The sequence below is a fragment of the Squalius cephalus genome (assembly GCF_949319135.1).
Source record: "Squalius cephalus genome assembly, chromosome: 22".
Lineage (NCBI taxonomy): Eukaryota > Metazoa > Chordata > Actinopteri > Cypriniformes > Leuciscidae > Squalius > Squalius cephalus.
The window spans coordinates 28544413-28566394 of NC_137143.1; the positions used below are offsets into that span (position 1 = coordinate 28544413).

Here is a 21982-nt window from a genome sequence, read left to right on the forward strand (position 1 = left end):
CAATATAAAATGCTATATAAATTTGTTACATCTACAGTAAAAGAGGCCTCCTTTCAAACCCAGTTCCTTATATCACACTCTTCCTGAGGAACTACGGCTTGCCAACATCGACCCCAAACATTACTAAATGGCCATGAAAACAGTCTGACCTAATCTCTGACCTTTAATTCCTGAGTGATTTACCTTCTTCTGCAGGACGTTGATCTTGCGTTCTTTGACTTCCAGCATGTCTTTAATGTCTCTGATCTCCCCAGCCAGTGTTCCCTTCTCCTCAGTCAAGTCTTGCAATTGCTTCGTCTTCTTATTAAGGAACGATTCCTTCTCCTCCAGACGCAATCGGAGAGCGTCCACCTAACCAACACACCATGAGCATCAGAGTTCATGCAAAGCTGATGAGATATGCCTTCAAGTGCCAATATGGCAATAAGTCACAAGTCAAATATTATGTTAACAAGTGAGAACATAATTTCGTTCAAATGAAATAAGATAAAAAAATAAAAAAATAAATTATATATATATATATATATATATATATATATACTATTTAAAGTAATACACAAACAATGGGAGTCTATGGAGCAGGGCTTTGCACAAGAGTAAATTTGAATATAAAAACTAAATAAAATAAAATCATTTTTGTAACCTCTGTTTGTAGGATGGCAGCGCGTTGCTCTTTGGCAGTGAGGGACTCTTTGAGCACTTCAATATGCTGTTTGCAGTCTGAATTCTGATTATTCAGAGTTTCCAGTTTTGTTTGCAGACCTAAAAGCTCAGATTCTTTTTTCGAGAGCTCCTGCTTGAGCTGGTCAATCTAAAAGAGATTGAGAAAGAAAAGAAGGCACAGAGAAAGATCATTTTCTCTTATTTATGACACAGGGAAATTATTTAGCATATAAAATGTTACAAAACATCTAGACAAATCATTTTTAATGAGTTATGTCATAAAACATGTTAATCTTTTATAATAGAAAATCTGAATGAGTATGGGAGTTTTCTTCTCTATTCTGTACCCTCCTCACATAAAAGATAGATTTCAGAACGCAATCCCCATTTAATATACATCAGCCATATCAATTATTGATGAAATGAGTTCTATAAATATCACAACAAAACCCCCAGCTGATTCACGAGCATGTTAGATACAGCAAAGACATCACCAGTGATAATACCCACGCACATGTGCACAAAAATCCACCTCTTCTAACCAATGACAGATAGAGAAAATCATCTTTTACAAGCCAAATTGTAAAATTGGGTGGTGTAAATCAAACAAACCAATCAGAACTCAGCATCAGAATATCATTACATCATTGCATTAAAGGCCAATTCACAGTGCACCGACAGATGGAAGTGTTTTGACAAGAAACACTGTCAGGACAGTCGTGAGAAATATTTACACAGATCCTATCTGAATACTGCTGCTTCTAGCATTACTCAGCAAACCTATCATTACAATTCCACCAGACATCTGTGAGGAGTTTCTCTGCTACTTCCCGTGACACTTGAAACCCATCACTACATTTTGTGAAAAAGACACATTTCTTTATAAAAAAAAAACTCAAAGATATATTTCATCTGAGGATGCACTGATAGTAGAATTTTGGCTAACAACAGTATTACAATTATTTTTTAATGTTCACAGATATTATAAATTGACATATTTACACGGATATTGTAAATCTTTACTGTTTTATCTGCTTTTAAAGTGAACATAAAACAGTGTTCACAATCCATCTCACTTAAGTAATATGAAACAAATAAAGACAAAAATCTATGACGGGACTTTTATCCATTGAGAATTGATTGGATCGTGTCTGTCTGTATGTGGGCGATTGGAGGGGAGGGGTTGGTGATGTCAACCTGAGCAGGACAGTGGTTTCGGTGACAAAGCAAGTTTTCATATTTCGCAAGATTACAAAGACAAAACTTTCTTAACAAAAAATCTTTGGAAACATTCACTAATGAAAATCAGGTGCCAAAATGTACATCTTCAGGCTGCTACCAATAAATAAAGGAATAGTTCACCCACACCAAAAAATGAAAATCTTGTCAGTATTTTCTCAAATCTGATCTAAATATCAGTGCGCTTCTCATGCTTCCGGAAGATTGTTTGTGGAAGTTGTGTGGACTATTTTAATGATGCTATTTGAATTGATAGTTGTGAACTTTTCCGTCCTACTTTTGTGTTCAACAAACTAAATAACAACATATGGGTTTACAACAACAGAAGAGTAAATAATGACAGAATTTTCATTTTTGAGCACAGAAATATTGTGCATTTCACTTTATCAGTTACCAACATAAACTGATCCATTTTGTGTCTATGGCTGTTTGTAGTTCCCTAAAGAAGTTGTTTACCTTGGACTTCATGAACTTGGAGTGGTTTTTGTACACCTCCATCTGTTTGATCTCCTCTTCTCGATCCTCCGTGTTCAGCAATCCATTCGCCTTCAACATCTGTATCTCATCCTCCAGGTCCCGAATGTTGCGTTCCAAGGATGCAATTTTGGTGTCCTGGACAAACAATTTAGTGGAAAAATTAGCGACGTTGTGATCCATCATCTTAAGTTAGTATGACAACTTTTGTGCGATTCTACGGATCGAAGCATGCCAAACCCAATTCCCAACAGACAGGCGGGATCACAACACGAGGAAGACAGGGATATGCGAAACTCTAACGTCTTGCAGCATCGCCAGTGAGTAGCTGCAGTACTGCTGCAAAGCCCAAGCAGAATCGGTCTCTCTCATGCTAATGGATCAGCATGTAATCACCATTTGGTAGTACTGAGCGCACATCCAGCCCGGGCGGCGAGACGCTCTGGGAAAGAGAGAGGCGTGCGTGTGCCTCTTTGGACTGTGAGACCGAGAGTTGCAGCGTTGCAGCTCCTTCGGCTTTTTAAATAAATAATGCAACGTCTTTGGCATTAGCTATGGTCCATCTCCCATTCAGACATAAGAGAACATTTGCCGTTCCTTCTCACAAGCTCTCTCCGGTAACCCGCCCTTCTCTCTCTCTCTCTCTCTCTCTCTCTCTCTCTCTCTCTCTCTCTCTCTCTCTCTCTCTCTCTCTCTCTCTCTCTCATGTCTTTTTGTTTTCACAGACATCAATAGGCACCATTTTCAGACGAGGCCTTTGAAAACCAATATCCCATTTCCCATATACTGTACACAGAGAGTCCATTCCCTAGATAAATCACAGCTTCTCGTCAATGTTTTTAAGGCATAGCCTATTTAACTGTGCAATAGTTCTATTTGTTTTTAGCATATGGATGTAACGCTATACCTCGTGGCTCTATGAAAGATAATATCCATCTTCAGAGCATAAGCAAACAGATCACAGTGCTGTCTTTTCTGTCATCCTCTCCCACGCCTGCATTCATGCTCTCTGTGTTGTAAACAACTCCACCTGTTCCCATGGCACCAGAATCAGCATCCCGGCTCAGCCAATAGGGCGAGAGAACACTACCGGTGATGCTAAAGGTTAAAAGAGCAATGGAAACCAGTACAGGTGGAGCAGCTTTTGCAGTTTTTGGTTAAGGGAAAATGCATAAATCGAATTAGCGAAGTTGCACTTTGAATAGGAGTGTATCATCAATGCTTACATGTCACATGGATGCAGGGGTGAACTCTGGGTAATATTTAGCTCCAATCACAGTGGACCCGAGGGGTGTGTGCGTGCCTTGCATGAGGTCATGCTTTATTTTTAGAGCGGTGTGTAATGCTTCTGTTGGCAGGAGTTGCTCTGTCTGTGAACGCACAAACTCACTTACTGTTTCATTCAGCCATTAACCAGCATGCTGCAGTGGATCTGCCATCAGACATTTCTCTTGTCTTTCTGGTTTATTCTGTTCATATTCTGTTTGCTTTTTCAGTCTATTGTTCTTCCAGAACAGTCAGAACATGCCATATATAATGAACTTCATACTATAATGACAGTACACAAGTCTTTTATACTCACCAAGGACGCATTTATTTGATCAAAAATATATTAAAAACAGCAATATTATAAAAAATATCATTTATTTATATATATTTTTTTATGTAATTTGTAAAGTTGTGCTGCTTAATATTCGAAACGGTGATACATCATTTTCAGGATTCTTAAGTGAATAGAAAGTTCAAAAGACCAGCATTTATTTGAAATAGAAATCTTTTGTAACACTAGAAATGTCTTTCCTGTGACTTTTGATCAATTTAACACCCTTTTTTATGCACCCTTGATGAATAAAAGTCTATTTTTGTTTCTTACTGGACCCAAACTTCTGAAAAGCAGTGTATGAAAGCATTGCCGGATCTTTACCTTCATCTCTATGATAGTCTGAAGAGCTTTAGTTTTTCCAGGGTCTTGGTGAAGCTGGTTTCTGCGATGAAGCTCCTGAGAAAAAAACTGAACATTATATTAAATATAATTGCAAACACAAAACACAAAAATGGAAATACCAAAGCTATCACCCTTAATAAAAATAAATATAGTGTGAGGTTAAAATCCATTATTTACTGTCGCCCTAACTCTATCCCTAACCCTGACCCAACCCAATGTCAGTGTCAATGTCAATCCAGGAACATCTGATGATCACATTGTGTTATTGTCTTATTCACTTTTTCATAGTTTCATCTTATTCACTAGCCTGGGTTTCCCCATACTGCCTTGCTCGCAGCGCGATTCTATTCACGCTGCTAGGCAGTCTGGACACCATGGGACAATTTTTCCCCTGAAAAAGGGAACCAATCACAGAACGGGGAGGGAGCAGCAAGATGATGACGACACCGAAGCAGTTTGTTTATATCAGACTCGACGTTACCTTCTACCCTCATGTTTATCTTTCACAAACGGTAATATTCGCTAAACGCCATCGTGTACAAATAAATCTTTGACCCATCGTCTTTTTCCTCGTCGAATTTCTCTCACTCTACATACGTCATCTGGTATAATTGAAGCGATTGGCTATGAGCTACATACAGGCGCATTTGATAGACATTCATAGCGCCCAATAAACGGCTCTGGGCATTCGTAAACCACGCCTCAAATACGAGAAAATGCGCACGTAGTTCCCAGACCAAGTCTCATTGAGACTTGGTCTGACGTTAGCCAGGCTACTTATTCACACTATTCAGTCACATGAGTGGCGCAGAGACCTGGAGGGCAAAGCATCCATAGACCTGCATCAAAGGGATATTTCGCTATTCCATCTCAAAAAAAGAACAAAATATGTGAACAAAATGCAAGTTTTGAGCACTTGTGATCCATAAACAGCACCTGCTGTGGTATTTCAATCACTAAAAAACACCGGGGACATACTATGCATCATCAATAAGGTGTATACTGAATTTGGTTGTTTAATATCAATGTCTTACTATAGTATTTAGTACAAACATGATTAAAATGACTGGTGGGCAATGGGGGGAAAGCCTTGTTTTGCCCTCCAGGTGTGTACGTCACATGTGAAAACTATGAATTCTCTTTGAGCACATAGTGAATGATGTGCATTATCTGTGTGGTTGCAACAGTTCTGGCATGGATCTCCTCACGTTTTTCTCTAGGGTCCAGATGACTCAGTGACCATATGCTGTTATTGTCTAAGTTGCATCTGACTATCTCTCTGCTTATTACAATGGCAAACCACTTAACCTCTGATTGTTCCATGGAGACTGTCTCTATTGAAATATAGTCTCTGCTTAGAAAATGCTTTGAAACTGTTACATCCACTAAAATCCACTTTCAAACCCCCCAAAAAGTATGAGTAGAACCTGATACCTCTCTCAGATGGATGTTTTCCTTCTCTTTCTGGTCTAATATCACCTCTAGGTGTCCCAGCTGAGCTTCTGCTTCTGCTATACGCCTGGCTCGTTCTTGTTCCTCCTCATCTGATGCTCTTCCTGAGGCTGAGGCAAGCCCTTTACTCTGCAACATCTCCAAAAGCTTCTTTATGGACTCGTCTCTGGCTCCCAGCGTCTGCTTCTGCGTCTCGATCCTCAGCTCCATCTCTTCCAGCGTCTTCCTCAAGAGGAAGAGCTCTTTGGCCTGACGGTCGTGTTCGGCTTGGAGTCGACGGAAGTTCTCTTCGGTCAGCTCGATGGTGGTGAAGTGATCGCCCCCGCTGCCCCGCGAGCCGCTCTCCTGCTGGAGAAGATGGTTGAGGTCGCGTTGAGTCCTCAGCTCATCCTGCAAGGCCTGAATGGTCAACTGGAGGTGCTGGAGAGGAAAACGAAAGCAGAAATGAATTTGACATGCTTTGGGATCTTTGGGATTTAGACAATAATCAGAGGGTATCCTCAACCAGACCCATGTTTTGAGATCAAAAACATCAGGTTAGATTTAGAAAAAAAGGTTATAAAGACCTCACTGTGATGTATAATCATATCACACTGCATCTTAAGGCCCGTTCACATTAAGAACGATAACTATAAAGATAACTATATTGGCGTCCACACCAATGCACAATATCAATCAGCTGCCACATTAAATGCGTGATCTCTTTAAAGCAGGATTAATTCTGATTGGCTGTCAATGATTTTATTGTTCATCGATTAAAAAACTGGTTCTGAAAGGGATTCCAATGATATCATCCCTCTTTGTCATTATCGTTGTGGTGTAGTTAAACCTAAAACTATAAAAAATTTAAATTAAAACTGATATGAAATATAAATGTTAACAATTAATTAACAAATAAAAATTAGAAATGTTGCCTTGGCAAGTGAAATACATGTTTAAGTTGAAGTACTAAAAGTACTAAAACTAAAACTGAAATAAAAACAAATGAAAGGTATTTAGATATATTTAGAAAAACAAATAAATATGTAAAAAGTGCATGAAAAAATAAAAGCTAATTAAAAATATTTATGAATACTACAATAGTATATAAATCACTGTAAAAAGTGATCAGTTGACTTCCTTGTGAGGCAGTGAGGCAACCCCTTGCCTTGAAATTAAGTTAATAAACTTCATGCGTAACTTGACAGCTCTACATAACTTAATTCTTTCAATTATGCATGAAGTTTATCTTCTTAATAATTTTAAGGCAATGGGTTTCCTCACTTTTTTTTAAGTTAAGTCAACTGATCACTTTTTACTTTTTTTGGACCAATAAGATTTCTCTATGGGCAGGGCTAGAACTGATTGATGAATAATGGACCTATTGGATTGCAGCATTGTACCTGGTTTGTGTACAGATTACTTAAATTAACTGGTTAATTTTTTAATTCATAATGACAAATTTTTATTGCTAATCATGAATGCAGTAAATGCTGATTGCTGAATAGCCAAACTGCCAAATGTATCAATATCTATATATATATATATATATATCTAAAGGAAACCAAATGAATGATATGGTGGGGAAACCACAGTGTGGTCTATTCTAGGAGAGGAAACATGAAAAGATTAGGTTTCTCCTGAGAAAACACTAACTAATAACTCGTTAAATAAGGTTAATGACAAAAAACTGTGCTAGAAATAGTCACAAGATAATGGGGTTTTCTAGTCTATGTGGCACATGTGGTGCCTTCGGCAGAATGAGAGAGTATATGGGCCCAGAACTGGATCAGATAACCCACAATCGTCTCAGGAAATTTAGATCAACACACACCCTTGCACTATCACAAACAGAACACACAATTCTGACAGAAGAACCGGTTCAATCGAGTATCACAGGCATGCTTTTGGTCAGGATTTTAGGAAAGAATCAGCTATTTAAGGCCTGAGTACCCCGTCTTAGCTTATCTTGGAGGAACATGGAGGAGCAGATAAGGGAACATTTGCCTTTTTGAGGTTGTCCTTATATAAAGATCTGATCCATTTAAAGATAAAGATAATAATTAAAATGGCAATTGTGGTCCCAGATCAGCAGCTAGTAGGGATGCACTGATATACTTTTTTTTTTGCTGTTGTTATGCTGAAAGTATGCTTGCCAATGTAATCTATAATATTTCTTTATAATAACTTTTTATTTCGTAATCCTGACTTTTTTTCCTCACGATTGCGAGTTTCTATCTAAAATTCAGAATTGTGAGGTATAAACTCACAACTGCAAAAGAAAAAAATCCAGAATTGTGAGTTATAAAGTCTGAATTGTGAGATATAATCCTTCAATTGCGAGTTAAAAAAGTCACAGTTACCTTTTTTTATTCAGTGGCGAAAACAAGCTTCCATAGCTTCCAATATCGGCCTAATCAGACCAAAGCAATAATTAAAAATGCAAATATGGTTTATACTGATATGGTCACCATTATTGTGCATCCCTAGTAGATAAGAACAACACTCAAAGAAACCTGTGAGATCTGAATCCATGGGATCAGGTTCAGGGTACAGTCTGGTTTTGATTAAAGATCGGGACAGGATCAGGTCCCATGTTCTGCGCACGCTAGCGGTGGCGAACATGACAACAAACCTTTGTCCTCCTGGCGTCCATCAGGTGCTGCATGATTGTGGAGTGCAACAAAACAGAAAAAAATGAAACAGCAGAGTGAGTGCAGAAGGAGATGGACTAAGCAATGATACAAGAAAAAAAAAAACTGATAACATTATTCAAAGGATTCAATTACAAAGAATAATGAGGCATTTTACATTCAGGACACTGTACAAACACATTGTTAATGGAAGCATAACAGAATGGAAAATACAATTAAAGACCACATAGGAAGTCATAAAGTTAATGTGAATGATCATTCTGGAAAGAGATTAGATATTAATGGGATAAATGCACTGTGATTTATATCTCGGTGTCATGGCATTGTAATGCCTGCCTTTGACCAGCAGAGGGAAGGGAAGAGCTGTTTCTGAGACGCACGAGTGAACTGTGAGCTGGCTTGTGCCAGCCTTTCTTAGTTCCAGATCAACGGGCACTCAGTCTTATGTAAGAAATGCCGTTTTGGGCTGGTACACTTCTGCCATTATACATTCTCCTCATACAGAGACAGACACACACTACAAACACATAGCGGACGCATGCAAACAAACGCATGCAAACTACTAAAAAAAAAAAAAACACGTATTAGATATTCAAAAGCCACAATGATAATGCATAATGTCCAGGTCACATTTCACCATAAAATCTAAATGAAAATAATGAGAATGTATACACACACACACACACACACACACACACACACACACACACACACACACACACACACACACACACACACACACACACACTCAAATATATGGCTTATAGTTTAGATTTTTTTCCTCATTGTTCTAAAAGGATTTAAACATGTACAAGTATTAAGCTATCAGCATAATGTATGATACCATTATATACTCTTCATATATATATATATATGCATATATATATACACACACACACACACAGAGAGAGAGAGAGAGAGTTACGAATTTCCAACAACTCAAGTCAAAATAAATACACTCACAAGTAACACACACACACATATACAGTATACATATACAGTATACAGACACACATATGTATATATATATATATATATATATATATATATATATATATATATTAAATCAAAAGGAAAATGAGAAAATATATTTGCATTACATTTTGTATGGAAAATTCGGCACAATTTGCTCCAAAATTTTCAAAAGCATAATTTTTAGTTTTGAGATTTTCCCATTATTCTCAATGGATCCATACAATGATTTTTATTCTAAACATATGTGAAGCAATCAGTGATGCGCTTTATTGATATCAAAATAATAATCTCAGTTATCTTAAAAGTAGCCCGACTGCATTTACGCAAAATAAAATTTCTTATTCCTTTATTTTAATTCAAGGGTGAGCTATGACATGTTCTTGACAGGTTTTGTGAGATTCACTCATCCTTATAATGCAACTCCCAATATAAATGACTAATTGGTCTTTTTGACTCGCTGCTGATAGTCTGCGCTCGTTCCCTCTTAAAGAATCCAATGCAGCTGTAAGGAGTCTTGTGTGTTTACCGCAGGCACATTAGCAAATTAATTCAGACTCCTTAAATAGACACACACGTTCACGACTGCAAACGCACACAGAATCAAACATGCTCTCAATTTATCACAGATAAACGTTACTGATCCAGCTTAGATATGCACGACACACACAAAAACAGAGGAGATTGAGAGTTTGGCTAATTCAATTTGTCGACCGAACAAACTCTCTATTTCTGTTGTCTTCACTCTTCCCAGATTGTGTTTCCTTCAGGTCAGGACGTTTATTAAGGACACAAGGCCCTTCTGTCTACCCGTCTCCTTCCCAATTCCTTATCCTCTCCTCGTCCTCTTTCCGTCTCCAATCAATAATCTGTCTTGGCTGGCAAAGAATTTGAGGAAACGGTCCAATTATTCCATTTGCATAATTACAACAGTTTGCAAGGAACCACAATCCCCTGGGTTGCAAAATGCTGGCCAGAATAAACTCCACTGGGAGATTTACGGTCTCATGCATTTAAAGGGACCATGTTCACCTTTGGGAAAGTGACAGACTTTTCATTTTTGGGTGAACTGCCCCTTTAAGAGCATGAGGTTTGAGTAGAGATAGCTGAGTCATTCGAAGTGTTCAACTTTCATGTTGTGTGTGTGTGGGCAGCTCTCAGATGCACTGAAGCATAGGCAGGCATGAATATGTATCCCATACGGCAGCGAGTGATAAAGGGAGAGCTGGCAGCCGGCAGGAATATTCCACAGCATCCCGAGGCAGCCCATCATCACTTCCTCTCCTTCTCATTACTCATTACCCCCCACTATTATCACATATTGTATCTCTATATACTCTGTGTTTAAAACGAGAAGAAAATGTTTTTAAAAATGTTGCGGATCATGTGACACTGAAGACTGGAGTAATGATGCTGAAAATCACAGGAATAAATTACATTTTAAAATATATTAAAATAAAAATGTTATTTTAAATTCTAATAATATTTCACAGTATTATTGTTTTGACCACATACATTTTCAAAAACATTTTCAAAAATCTTACTGGCCCCAAACTTCTGAAAAGTAGCGTAAATAAAAATATAATAAACATGTTGTGTTTTCATGTTTTATGGGGACTTTTCATTTTTTTATACTGTATAAACTGTATATTCTATACAACCCCTTACACTAACCTACCCATCACAGAAAACTTTCTGCATTTTTACATTTTCAAAAAACATCACTTAGTATGATTTATAAGCTGTTTTCCTCATGGGGACCAAAAAATGTCCCCACAAGGACAAGGATTTCGGATATTGCCATCTTTGTGGGGTATAACCATAATGTAGGGTTTACCAGGACCACACACACACACACACACACAAACACACACGCACGCATGACAGACGCTTCATCTTTCTGCATAACATCCATCAGCTCATTCCAAATGTGTAAAAATATTTTCCTCTGGCTGTCAACCTCAAACTGAATGATTACACAGAAAGCAAAAACAACAACCGGAACATAAAAAATAGCATTAAAGTTATCAATTTTGTAGCATTCCAACCCCATCATTCAACATAATGGGATAAGTTGCTGAATACTGGCTATGAAAATGTGGGTGTTGTTAATATGTGCATTGTTATCGCAACTATATTGTGACAATTAAACAACATTTTTGAATTTTAAAATCCACTATTAATAATTCACAATAAGACCAGTATTGTGCATAAAGAAATGATCCATTTTAAATTGCATGTTCATTCTAAAACTTAATTATCTAGATCAGGGGTTTTCGAAGTGGGGTCCGTGGAAATGTTTAGTGTAACGTAAAAAATAAATTAAAAAAAGAATATTATAATATGATATTTTAGACATATTTATGATATTAATTGTTCACAGAATCTTTTTTTTTTATACAAGAATCTAAGATGCCTTTGTGTGTGTGTGGAGGGGGGGAGATGGTCCTTGGCATTTAAATGATTGAAACCTTCCGATCTAGATGGATTTAGTTCATTTGTAACTGGACAACAATGACTAAGTTTACATGTGCATTAATAATGTGATTCTTTCCAATAATCAGAGTAAGGACTTAATCGCAGTAAGATGTTTACATGACAAGCAAACATCTTCTCTCTTAACATGCAATTTTTATTGTTCTGATTATACTCTAAGAATTACTTTCACTGTCTTTATTCACATAACCCATGCCCAAATGTTATTGGCCAAGCTCTTCCACATATTTGCTTGCCGGTCCTTTGGTATCTGGCCTCTGTCCTTTTTCCGGAGATAAGTCTAAAATGCCTCCATTTCGATATTTTCAACCATTCAGTATATTGCACTATGTTCATGTCGCGCAACGCTGTCAACATGAACACACATGCATTTTGGTCAGAGTTGAATATGTGATTAAAGTGTGTAAATGTGATTAAAACACATTTTTATCATTGTGATTAAAATCAGCCAAGTTTTAAGTTTTTATGAGCTTAATCTCATCAATTTGATCAAAGCATTGTGTTTACATGAGGTAAAGTTTAATTGCAATATTGCCTTAAATCTCCTTATAATCGCATTATGAGGATGCATGTATATAAACGTAGTCATTGAAAAGAGAATGATAAAGAAAAAGAGAATATTTCATATGTGGACAGCCAAAGCCACTAAACATCTCAGGGATTATCATCGCTGCATGCTAGGACACAACAAACACTCTCTCTCACACACACACACACACACACACACACGCGCGCACGCATACACGCACACACACAAGATCAATAACCACAATCTGTGCTGAGCAACTGTAGTTAATGTTCTTCTCCATCACCCACCGCACACACACATATTTATAGTCTTGTTATTCACAAAAACAGTGGCTAGAAAACGGCATTTCATCTCTCTTTCAATTCTTCACTTGTCTATCACAGAGCGTTGTTTTGCTAATCTGTCTTCTAATTCCCTCCGGCCACTATTTCCCCTCGCAAATGTGCTTTTCATCCATCCATCCATCCATCCATCCATCCCAGTCGCTCTAGACTGGTAATCACGATGAATGCATGAGAAAAATCTCTGATTAAAGAATCAGTGTCTGCGCCTCGCATTTAGTTTTCAGCAATTTGTTCGAACAGGGAAAGAATGCGATCGAAGATCATTACTTTGTTAGCCGTGACAGGAAATGGAGGCGTTGTTACTACCCATAATTCCCTTCTTTTGGTTAGTCATGCAAGAAACAGTGCAAGGAGACGGATTGAAAAAAGGGAGAAAATGCAAATATGCTGCTTTAGGAATGGAAGACGTGCCTTTCTGGTAAAAGAGCTAATCGCCTTGTTAATAGAGGCATCTTTTTGCATAATTTGAGGTAAAATGATGACATCATTGTTTTATTTCTGGTATATGTTAATGAAACATAATTTTGATAATCAATTTCATCTTTCCCCATTAAAGACAGGAGCTGTACTAGCATCACCAGAAGCACTGCTAAGATGGCCTCGACTTTTGTCATTCACAAGCAGAACTGAAGATTGTGATGATGTTCCTCTGCGAATGTAGACAGAGATTGACCTATATATTCACCTGTTTATGCTAGAAGAATCAGCTTTACTCTACAATTTACTGTACATGTAGTCTGGAAGGTAAATCTCATGTTTTCCTGCATACAAGTAACACTGTACCAACAGTGATTAAACTTTAAAAATCTGAAATTAAAACCTAAAACACTATGATTTTGGGGATTTTAAACACTACTAAACACTTACTGTTTAAAAAAAAGTCTCTTATTCTCACCAGGGCTGCATTTATTTCATTAGTGAAACTGTGAAATATTATTGCAGTTTAAAATTACTGTTCTGTTTTATTATATTTTATATTCCTGTGATGCAAAGCTGAATTTTCAGCATCATTACTCCAGTCTTCAGTGTCACATGATCCTTCAGAAATCATTATATGCAGATTTTTCTGCTCAAGAAACATTTCTGATTATTATCAATGTTGAAAACAGTTGTGCTGCTTAATATTTTTGTGAAAACTGATGCAGTTTTTTTTTTCCCAGAAGGTTCAAAAGAACAGCATTTATTTAAAATAGAAAACTTTTGTAATAATATAAATGTCTTGACCATAACATTTGATCAATTTAATGTGGCCTTGTTGAATAGAAGTATTATTTTTTTGAAAAAAGAAGGGAAAACCCCCCCGAAGGAATAACCCCAACATTTGGAACAGTAGTGTAGGTTACATAATTTCATAATGACAATACAATAAAAACAGATAAAAGGTCTTCTAACTGACATCAGTGTCTGTATCCTTACCAGAGAAACACATTTAAAAAAACAGATGTCACATGTTTTGTTAGAAACACGCTCACAAGATCAAGTAGTGTGACGGACTGAGCCACTTTGCTCTGATTTAGCTCATATGTGTCGACTGGATGGTTGAGTTTGGAAAGCTATTGCATGTTAAGCTTCCACAAACCTCTGGATCAGATGCCAAACAGGCTCGGCAAAGAGTCATGTCTCAATTACAGCACTGGATGACATGAGCATTGCTCATTTAAATGCTAATAGTCTGATTGTATGGCATTAGATTACACCCTAGATGATTTAAAATACCATGAAATGCCATATTAGATTATAATTACAACAGAACAGACTAGATTGAACAAGATACACTTCCTACTCTTGTTGCACAGTGATGGAAAAACATCATTATTTAAAAGGACAGTTCACCCAAAAATTCTAATCCTGTCATTAATTACTCACCCTCATGTCTTTACAAACCTGTAAGACTCTCGTTCATCTTCAGAACACAAATGAAGATCTTTTTGATTAAATCTGAGAGCTTTCTTTGACAGCTACGCAACTACCACTTTGACACTTCAAAAAGTTCATAAAGAGATCGTAAAACTAATCCATATGAATTGAGTGGTTTAGTCCAAACTTTCTGAAGACACTCGATCGCTTTATATGATGAACAGATTTTTTCTTAGCGTCATTTTAACTTAGGTGAAACGAGGGTGAGTAATTAATGACATCATTTTCATTTTTGGATGAACTATCCCTTTAAGCCATTTTGTTTGTGATGCTACAGAAAAGTGGTGACTGAAAAGTCAAAACAGCTAATTAATTTTAGGCATTAAATGCACAATCGAAATCTGGCCTTTCCATTAGCTTTCTCAGTCATGCTGAAACGTGCTGTGTGGATCATTATTCTCCTTGATACCATCACGTTTAAACACAGACCATCAAATCTTGTTACTGTACAAATCAAAAACAAGTCAGCCCCCACTAATCCTTTTTGTATTGGCTTTCTTTCCGGCACCCGAGGGGCTGAGCAATTGAGAGAGCAGGAAAAAAGGAGTCAGAGAAACGGAGGAGGCGACAGAGAGAGAGAGAGAGAGAGAGAGAGAGAGAGAGAGGGGGGGAGGGAGGGAAAATGAAAAAGACCTCAAAAACAACCAACCACACTTGAGCTAAACTAGCCCACAGCACCTGAGGACATTCTCACTCATGCGCTCACCTCACCTCTGAGTCTTGAGCTACAAAAGAGCCATTAGCACCAAGCACAACCCACCCAACAGATGCACCCCGATCATCATTCATCAAAGCCGGACTGTTAACATCAAGGGAAACCATCAATCCAAGGGGAGAGGATCGTTTTAGAAGAACTAGACTAAGATCAAGAGGTTGCACAGACTATTTAGATCAATACCACTTTTTCTCGACCCCGTGACCGAAAGGATTTACCAGACTTAACAGGAAGGTCACAAGCAACATTATTACAACCCTTTTCAGATGTATTTTATTCATGCAAAGTTCAAATTATTCCTAAAGGGAATAGACTCTTTAAAAAAGCATCAAGTTTAATAATGTGATTTATACCGTATTTATACTGCTAACTAACTTTCTATTCATTAAAGAATCCTGAAAAAAAACTATTTTGGCTGGTTTAAGCTGCTTTTTCAGCAGGGTAAACTTTTTTGTAACTAGTATGTGAAACAGTACGCAGTATGCAAAATAAAAGTTCCAATGGTCTGCATGCTACATTGTTATCTCATGACCCCACTTTGATGCATGCTTAATCTCTGAAATAATTACAATTTATATCCAATTCTGTTTAAATAATGTATATTTTACATTGGAAATGAAAAAGTCAAGTACTGGGCAAAGTATACCGATACATATTCAAAAATGGCAGGTCATATGGCATTCTGAACATCCCGAGTGATACCCTGTGACGAAGGATCTCTGATCCCCATCACTGCAGCCCTCCTCCAGACTCACAGCAGGAACATGTGGCCACGAGGAGGGGTGTGAATATAGAGAAATGCTAACAGCATGTGATGACGTGCTTCTTATACTAATCGAGTCTGGTCACCACTGCTATAAACCCAGCATGATGTGTCTCCTTCGTGGAGCCGGTATCTTCAGCACATGCACAGTACAACAAGTGTCCTTGAGGTCCAGACGTGGTGGAGGACATTTATGGGCTTCAACTAAAGCCTAGTGCTCACTATAAGACAGGATATGGTCAGCAAATACTACTAAGGGAAGGATTGCAATTGTTTGCACTGATTTGCACAGAATCAATAAATATATTCAATGTTTTTTGGATCACACTTCCCATTGCAATTGCACTTTCTTAAGATCTTTCATCATGCAATATCATTGGCTATTGCTCACTGCTGCTCTCTTGCTTGTCAGAAATAGGGTAGATGGATTTCAAACAAGTTTAATATTTATTGCAGCGTCCAGAATGCACAAAGCATATCTCACAAGTGTACACAATACCCATACAGCAAATAAACATTTAGCATATTTTTCAAATTTAAGTGTTTTGTTTAAACCTTCAAATGCCAAATTATACTAAAATATGTACTTCAAGGGGTAAAAAACATTTCAGTTTTATGCTAAATATATGGTGAAAAAACTGTGTTGGATAAGGAAATATACCTTTCAAATTGAAAATACGTTTTGTTTAAACCGTCAAAATATATTATATATACTTAAATGGGCAAGAAAATGCATTTTCAGTCTTAAAATACATTTTAGGTAAATACAAAATTTTTATAACATTTATGAAGAAAAATAAAAGTTTAAAAATATTTTAACATTTATTTTATAATATAAAATTTTTTTTTTTTTTATAAAAAAATAAACTTATTTTAGTGATATCTGTCATATAGCAGGGACATTTTTTTCTTACAGTTAAGCTGATGCGAACCAACCTCTGGAACTTTCCAAGCACAACACCTTTTTGTTTGCATATTTTGTTCATAAAAGCCTCTATGAAAAATGTCACCATAAGTCATTTTACATTTACATGAATGCACTTGGAAGAGGCTTTTTTATATAAAACGACTTACATTATATTTAAAATGCACATTTTATTAGTGATATGCACTATTTCAATTAAAACAAACAAATGCATAATAAAATGAATGTCTGGTGGTGTAACCTAAACTCCATAAAGGCTTCATAAGAAACCCCTAGCTTGTCTAATCTTGTTACTTTCTACCACAGGGCACTAACCGTGTCACGGCAGCACTGTCACTGGATAAGTACCTACAGCTCTGCTAATGTCCTTTCCCATTTTCATGGCGCTGCACGGACACACACACACATACACACACGCACGCACAGGTGTTGCTGGGAGCTGTGGTGACACCATCCTGATTTAACCTTGAAGACTCAAATGAAGGGACAGCATCACGGAAAGGAGAAATGAGACACACACTCTTTCACAGCATAAGCCTGCCTAACTTGCATATCCAATCTCATTTGTGTTTTTCAGTATCCCTGTTCCAGTCTCTCCTGTAACATCTGCTCCTCAATAGCGAGCTTGCATTCATTTTATATTTATGCAAAGTAAATGCAAGTTCATTTTCTTATTTAAAGGGGACCTTTTGGGGGGGGGAGGGGGGGGGGTCATGCTAGAATGTTCAAAAACACATGGTTTTGATATATTTTACATTGTTACAGCACCTCTCTTCCTAGAGCCCTGTCCCAAATAGCACACTTCATGCGCACTTGTGGACTTACAATCGTGTGTGTGTCCGTTAAGTCCACAAGACCATAGGGCAGGGGTGTCAAACTCAGTTCCTTGAAGGTCACTGTCCAGCAGAGTTTAGCTCCAACCCTAATTTAGCACACCTGAACTAGATAATTAAGGTCTTCAGGTTTCCTAGAAACTTCCAGGCAGGGGTTCTGGAGCTGGTTGGAGCTACACTCTGCAGGACAGTGGCGAGCTCTATAGCAGACTTCTACCTAACTGTAAAAGCAGAATTACATCATGAAAGTGTGGACTCAAAGGAAGACTGAAAGGGCTTATGGTTGTATAATTCTCTGTTTAGTTGAAACCCCTCCTTCCGAAAGTTGGAATGTGCTCTGATTGGTCAGCTGGTCCAGTGTGTTGTGATTGGTCAACCCTTCTCGCGTGTTTTGGAAATATCAGGCTCCTTACCATAATCACGAGATTTACTAAACCAGGTCTTCCCCGTTTATTTTGTGAATGCCTTGGGTGGAAATTATTTTAATGAGGGATATTGTGACATGTTTGTTCCTAGAAGAAAACTGAAGACTACAATTAATGCATTTGCAGGGAGTTCAGAAACAGTGCTTACTGATAGAGAATAACTCCCTGCACGTCCTGATTTTGTCGAACATATTTTGTTGATCCTGGAACAACCTTCCTGTCTGAAAAATGAATCATAACCATATCCTTACCCCTAAATCTAACCCTAACCATGTTATCCCTAAAATCGGAGGGAAATGATAGGTGAATAACACTAGAAGGTTGTAAACCTAAACTTGACATAAACTGTAAACTCAAATCTGATTGGTTGATTGGAATGTTGTTTCAGGATCAACAAAGATGTTGAACATGTTGCACTTGGTGAAATCGGGTCCTGCGAGTTTTTGCTCTCTAACTTTGCATACCTTCATGTTTAAACAGCAACACTAAAGAAAGTTGAAAATGTGAACAAAAGCATAATACAGAGCTATGAAATAATCAGAACCTCTCAATGTAGCTACTCTTGCTTATTACATTTTTCTCTTAAGAAAAACACCCTAATCTCACATTTGACTCCTCTAGAGGTTCAGAATACCAGTCTGGACACCAGTCTAATTAGTTTCTGTTTTTAAGAGTCTTCAGTCGAACGTGAGAACTCCATTAAATCTCCTGAGCAACCAGATATATTTGCTCCAGGTCATTCAGGTTATTTGGAGTGCACTTGTTCACAGCAATTTTCAAATAATCTATCTGACAGGACTTTTATTATACCACACCGATATTAATTTGGCCCTGTGTGTAGGAACTGACCTGTTGATAATGAACTACCTCACAAGCTTCAGTTTCTAGCCACCTCCTGCAATACAACACTGTATTTTGCATCATCCCTTCTTTCTTCCATTTTAATAAGAACCCATTTCCACCCCACAGCTGCTAATTTATGCATTTGTTTTGCTTTAGATCTTTGGAATTATAACTTCTTTAGTCTTCATCTCCACAAATGCCCTTCACTTACAACCAGAATACTTCAACTGCAGGGTTTTTATCCAGAAAATGTGATAGTAATTTAAATCAAGTAATTTGCAAGGAAATTATGTCCCCGCTAGGGTCATTGTTATTTATTCAAATAAACTTCTGCAGCCCAGAAACTGAATATTTAAGCAAATGGCATATTTCAGCATTTCATTTTTGTTAAAAATCTCTTTTACAAAACAGTCACATTGCAATGTGACTGTTTTGCAATACATTATGAGATATAGGAAGGAAAGTACTGTGCCCACATAATGCAATTTATTTTATTTGCATGCATTATCTGTGTTGTTTTAGTGCACAATTCTCTAAAGGAATTATGCAAATCTGGTAAATGCACAAAACAATTGTGCATAATGCAATTTGGAAGATCCAGACACCTGAACTGGCTCTTGAAAATGCAGAATGAGCATTCGGTTGCATGGTAAATCAGGAGATGACGTTCTTCACTATTTGATGAATAACTGCCAAAATGTCTCTATTAAATAAACACACACTTTTAATTGCAGTAGGCAGTTTTTTTTTGTGAATACAGTGCAATCTATAACAAGCCTATAAAAAGAGACATATTTGTGTTTAAATGAATGGCATTGACTTAATTTAAATACGCATGGCACCAGATTAAACTCAACTAAGGATGGTGAATTAAACGAAGCCGAAATTCCACACAATTGTGGATTTGCCCACCAGCGCATAGTAATAAAATGTCACTTAATTCCAATGTGAAATGCAGTTCACTCAAATTAGTGAACTGGTAAAAGGCCTGAATGCTTTGCGAGACATGGTGTTTCCAATATACAGGATCCATATGTCATCCAAAATATGTGAGAAAATGCCATATGGTGCCTTAGAGGATGGGTGGATAGAGTAACGGAGAACAAGATGGATGGGAAGGACACAGGACGAGGAAGAGAGAGGAAGAAGCACAGAGTGAGGATGTGTGACAGGAAAGGAGCCAAAAAGAGAGCTGGTTGACAGAGAGAGTGAGAATAATGGACAGGTAGAGTGAAATGGTGGCAGAGAAGACAAGGAATCAGATGGAGGGAAGCAAAGTCTCTCAGACAAGCATTTGTCCTTGACATTCCTTCTTCTTCTGGCCTCGTGCAGCGTGCTGACGGAGTGTGATTTAACTAGGCCAATGCTCCACTCTCAGACAGAAACACAGATAGACAGGAAGAGGTGAGACTATGAGAAAACAAATGCCTCCAGTCCTCAACTGTTGAATACATGAAACTGATCTTGAACCATCACCCTTTTTTTGAAGGTTTTTAATCAAAAAGGAACGAGAGGTTGTGCTACACTGTGTATACAGTCAAACTAAACACAAAAGAGCTGTACAGTATTAAGCACAAGTCCCTTTCAGGAAAGTCAGCTCACTTGGCGGCCATATTGGTAACACTCATGCAAGTAAAGTGTATGTTTACTGAAAAGACCAAAATCTCCAAAACTGGTTTTCAAGATTATGTTCCAATAAACCAGGAATAAAATCAGATATCAACTATATCAGAATCTGTGATTCTTTCTACATTTTAAAGCCAGTTTAGCCAATGCCAATACGAAAGAGAGCAAAAAGCAGGCGGTGCCACTATCAGACACATGATTCGCTCGTAAGTACTGTAGAAGCTTCTATTTCTACAGCCGCCATATTCAAGTGTTACAAGTTAGAATTATCTGGCAGTAAAAATCATTTTCTATATTGACAGACATTTAAAATTAACTATACAAAATAAATATTTTGCAGCTGCATTTTTTTTAAAGAAATTAATCATATTATTCAGAAAGAATGCATAATTGATCAAAAATGTCAGTAAAGACATTTTCGATGTTACAAAAGATTTCTGTTTTAAATAAATGCTGTTTTGAACTTTCTACTCATCAAAGAATCCTGAAAAAACGGCACCACGGTTTCCACAAAAATATGAACCAACACAGCTGTTTTCATTGATAATAATCAGAAATGTTTCTTGAGCAGCAAATCAGCATATTCGAATGATTTCTGAAGGATCATGTGACACTGAAGACTGGAGTAATGATGCTGAAAATTCAGCTTTGCATCACAGGAATAAATTACATTTTAAAATGTATTCAAATAGAAAACAGTTATTTTAAATTGTAATAATATTCCTATTTTTACTGTATTTTTGATCAAAGAAATGCAGCCTTTGTAAGCAGAAAAGACGACTTTAAAGGCACACTATGTAAGATATGTACCTTAATATAACAGCTTCGAAGTCATTTCGATGGTAAACGAACTCGTAGTAGGGCGAATCATCCTGATAGCAAAGCAGGGGTGGACACCGCTGGCAAAACCAGCAATGCAGGTTTGAGAGGTGGCGCCCTGCCAAATCTCGCGAGAATCACGACTTGCTTTACGGCAAGTCTGTCTGTGGCTCATCGATGTCTGACACTTCCATCCTACTGAACAGGTACCAGTATACAGGGGGGAGGGGATCAGGCTGTGAGTGCAGAGACGGCTCTGCGTGAGTGGTATTTACGACAGTAACATTAAATACAAGTACTCCACAGTGACTCTAGGGGTCGCTGTTTGACAAAAACGGAAACTGCATAGTATGCCTTTAAAAAACATTC

The 21982-nt window shown here is 37.4% G+C and overlaps 2 protein-coding genes across 12 annotated transcripts in view; one reads left to right on the forward strand and one right to left on the reverse strand.

Annotated features, from left to right (window-relative positions):
- hp1bp3 (heterochromatin protein 1, binding protein 3) overlaps positions 1–21982 on the forward strand; it is a 167045-nt gene that overhangs the window by 29175 nt on the left and 115888 nt on the right. The gene's annotated exons all lie outside the window — the stretch shown is intronic.
- erc2 (ELKS/RAB6-interacting/CAST family member 2) overlaps positions 1–21982 on the reverse strand; it is a 50588-nt gene that overhangs the window by 21293 nt on the left and 7313 nt on the right. For 4 of the 11 annotated variants that reach the window (XM_079857987.1, XM_079857984.1, XM_079857981.1 and 1 more), the window contains exons 3-8: positions 8388–8414; positions 5756–6193; positions 4301–4387; positions 2359–2514; positions 644–811; positions 184–351 (exon numbers count right to left, since the gene is read on the reverse strand). In XM_079857987.1, the coding sequence (XP_079714113.1) occupies positions 184–351; positions 644–811; positions 2359–2514; positions 4301–4387; positions 5756–6193; positions 8388–8414 (1044 nt within the window). The remainder of the gene's footprint in view (positions 1–183; positions 352–643; positions 812–2358; positions 2515–4300; positions 4388–5755; positions 6194–8387; positions 8415–21982) is intronic. The other 7 variants (XM_079857986.1, XM_079857982.1, XM_079857980.1 and 4 more) reach the window with 3 other exon arrangements.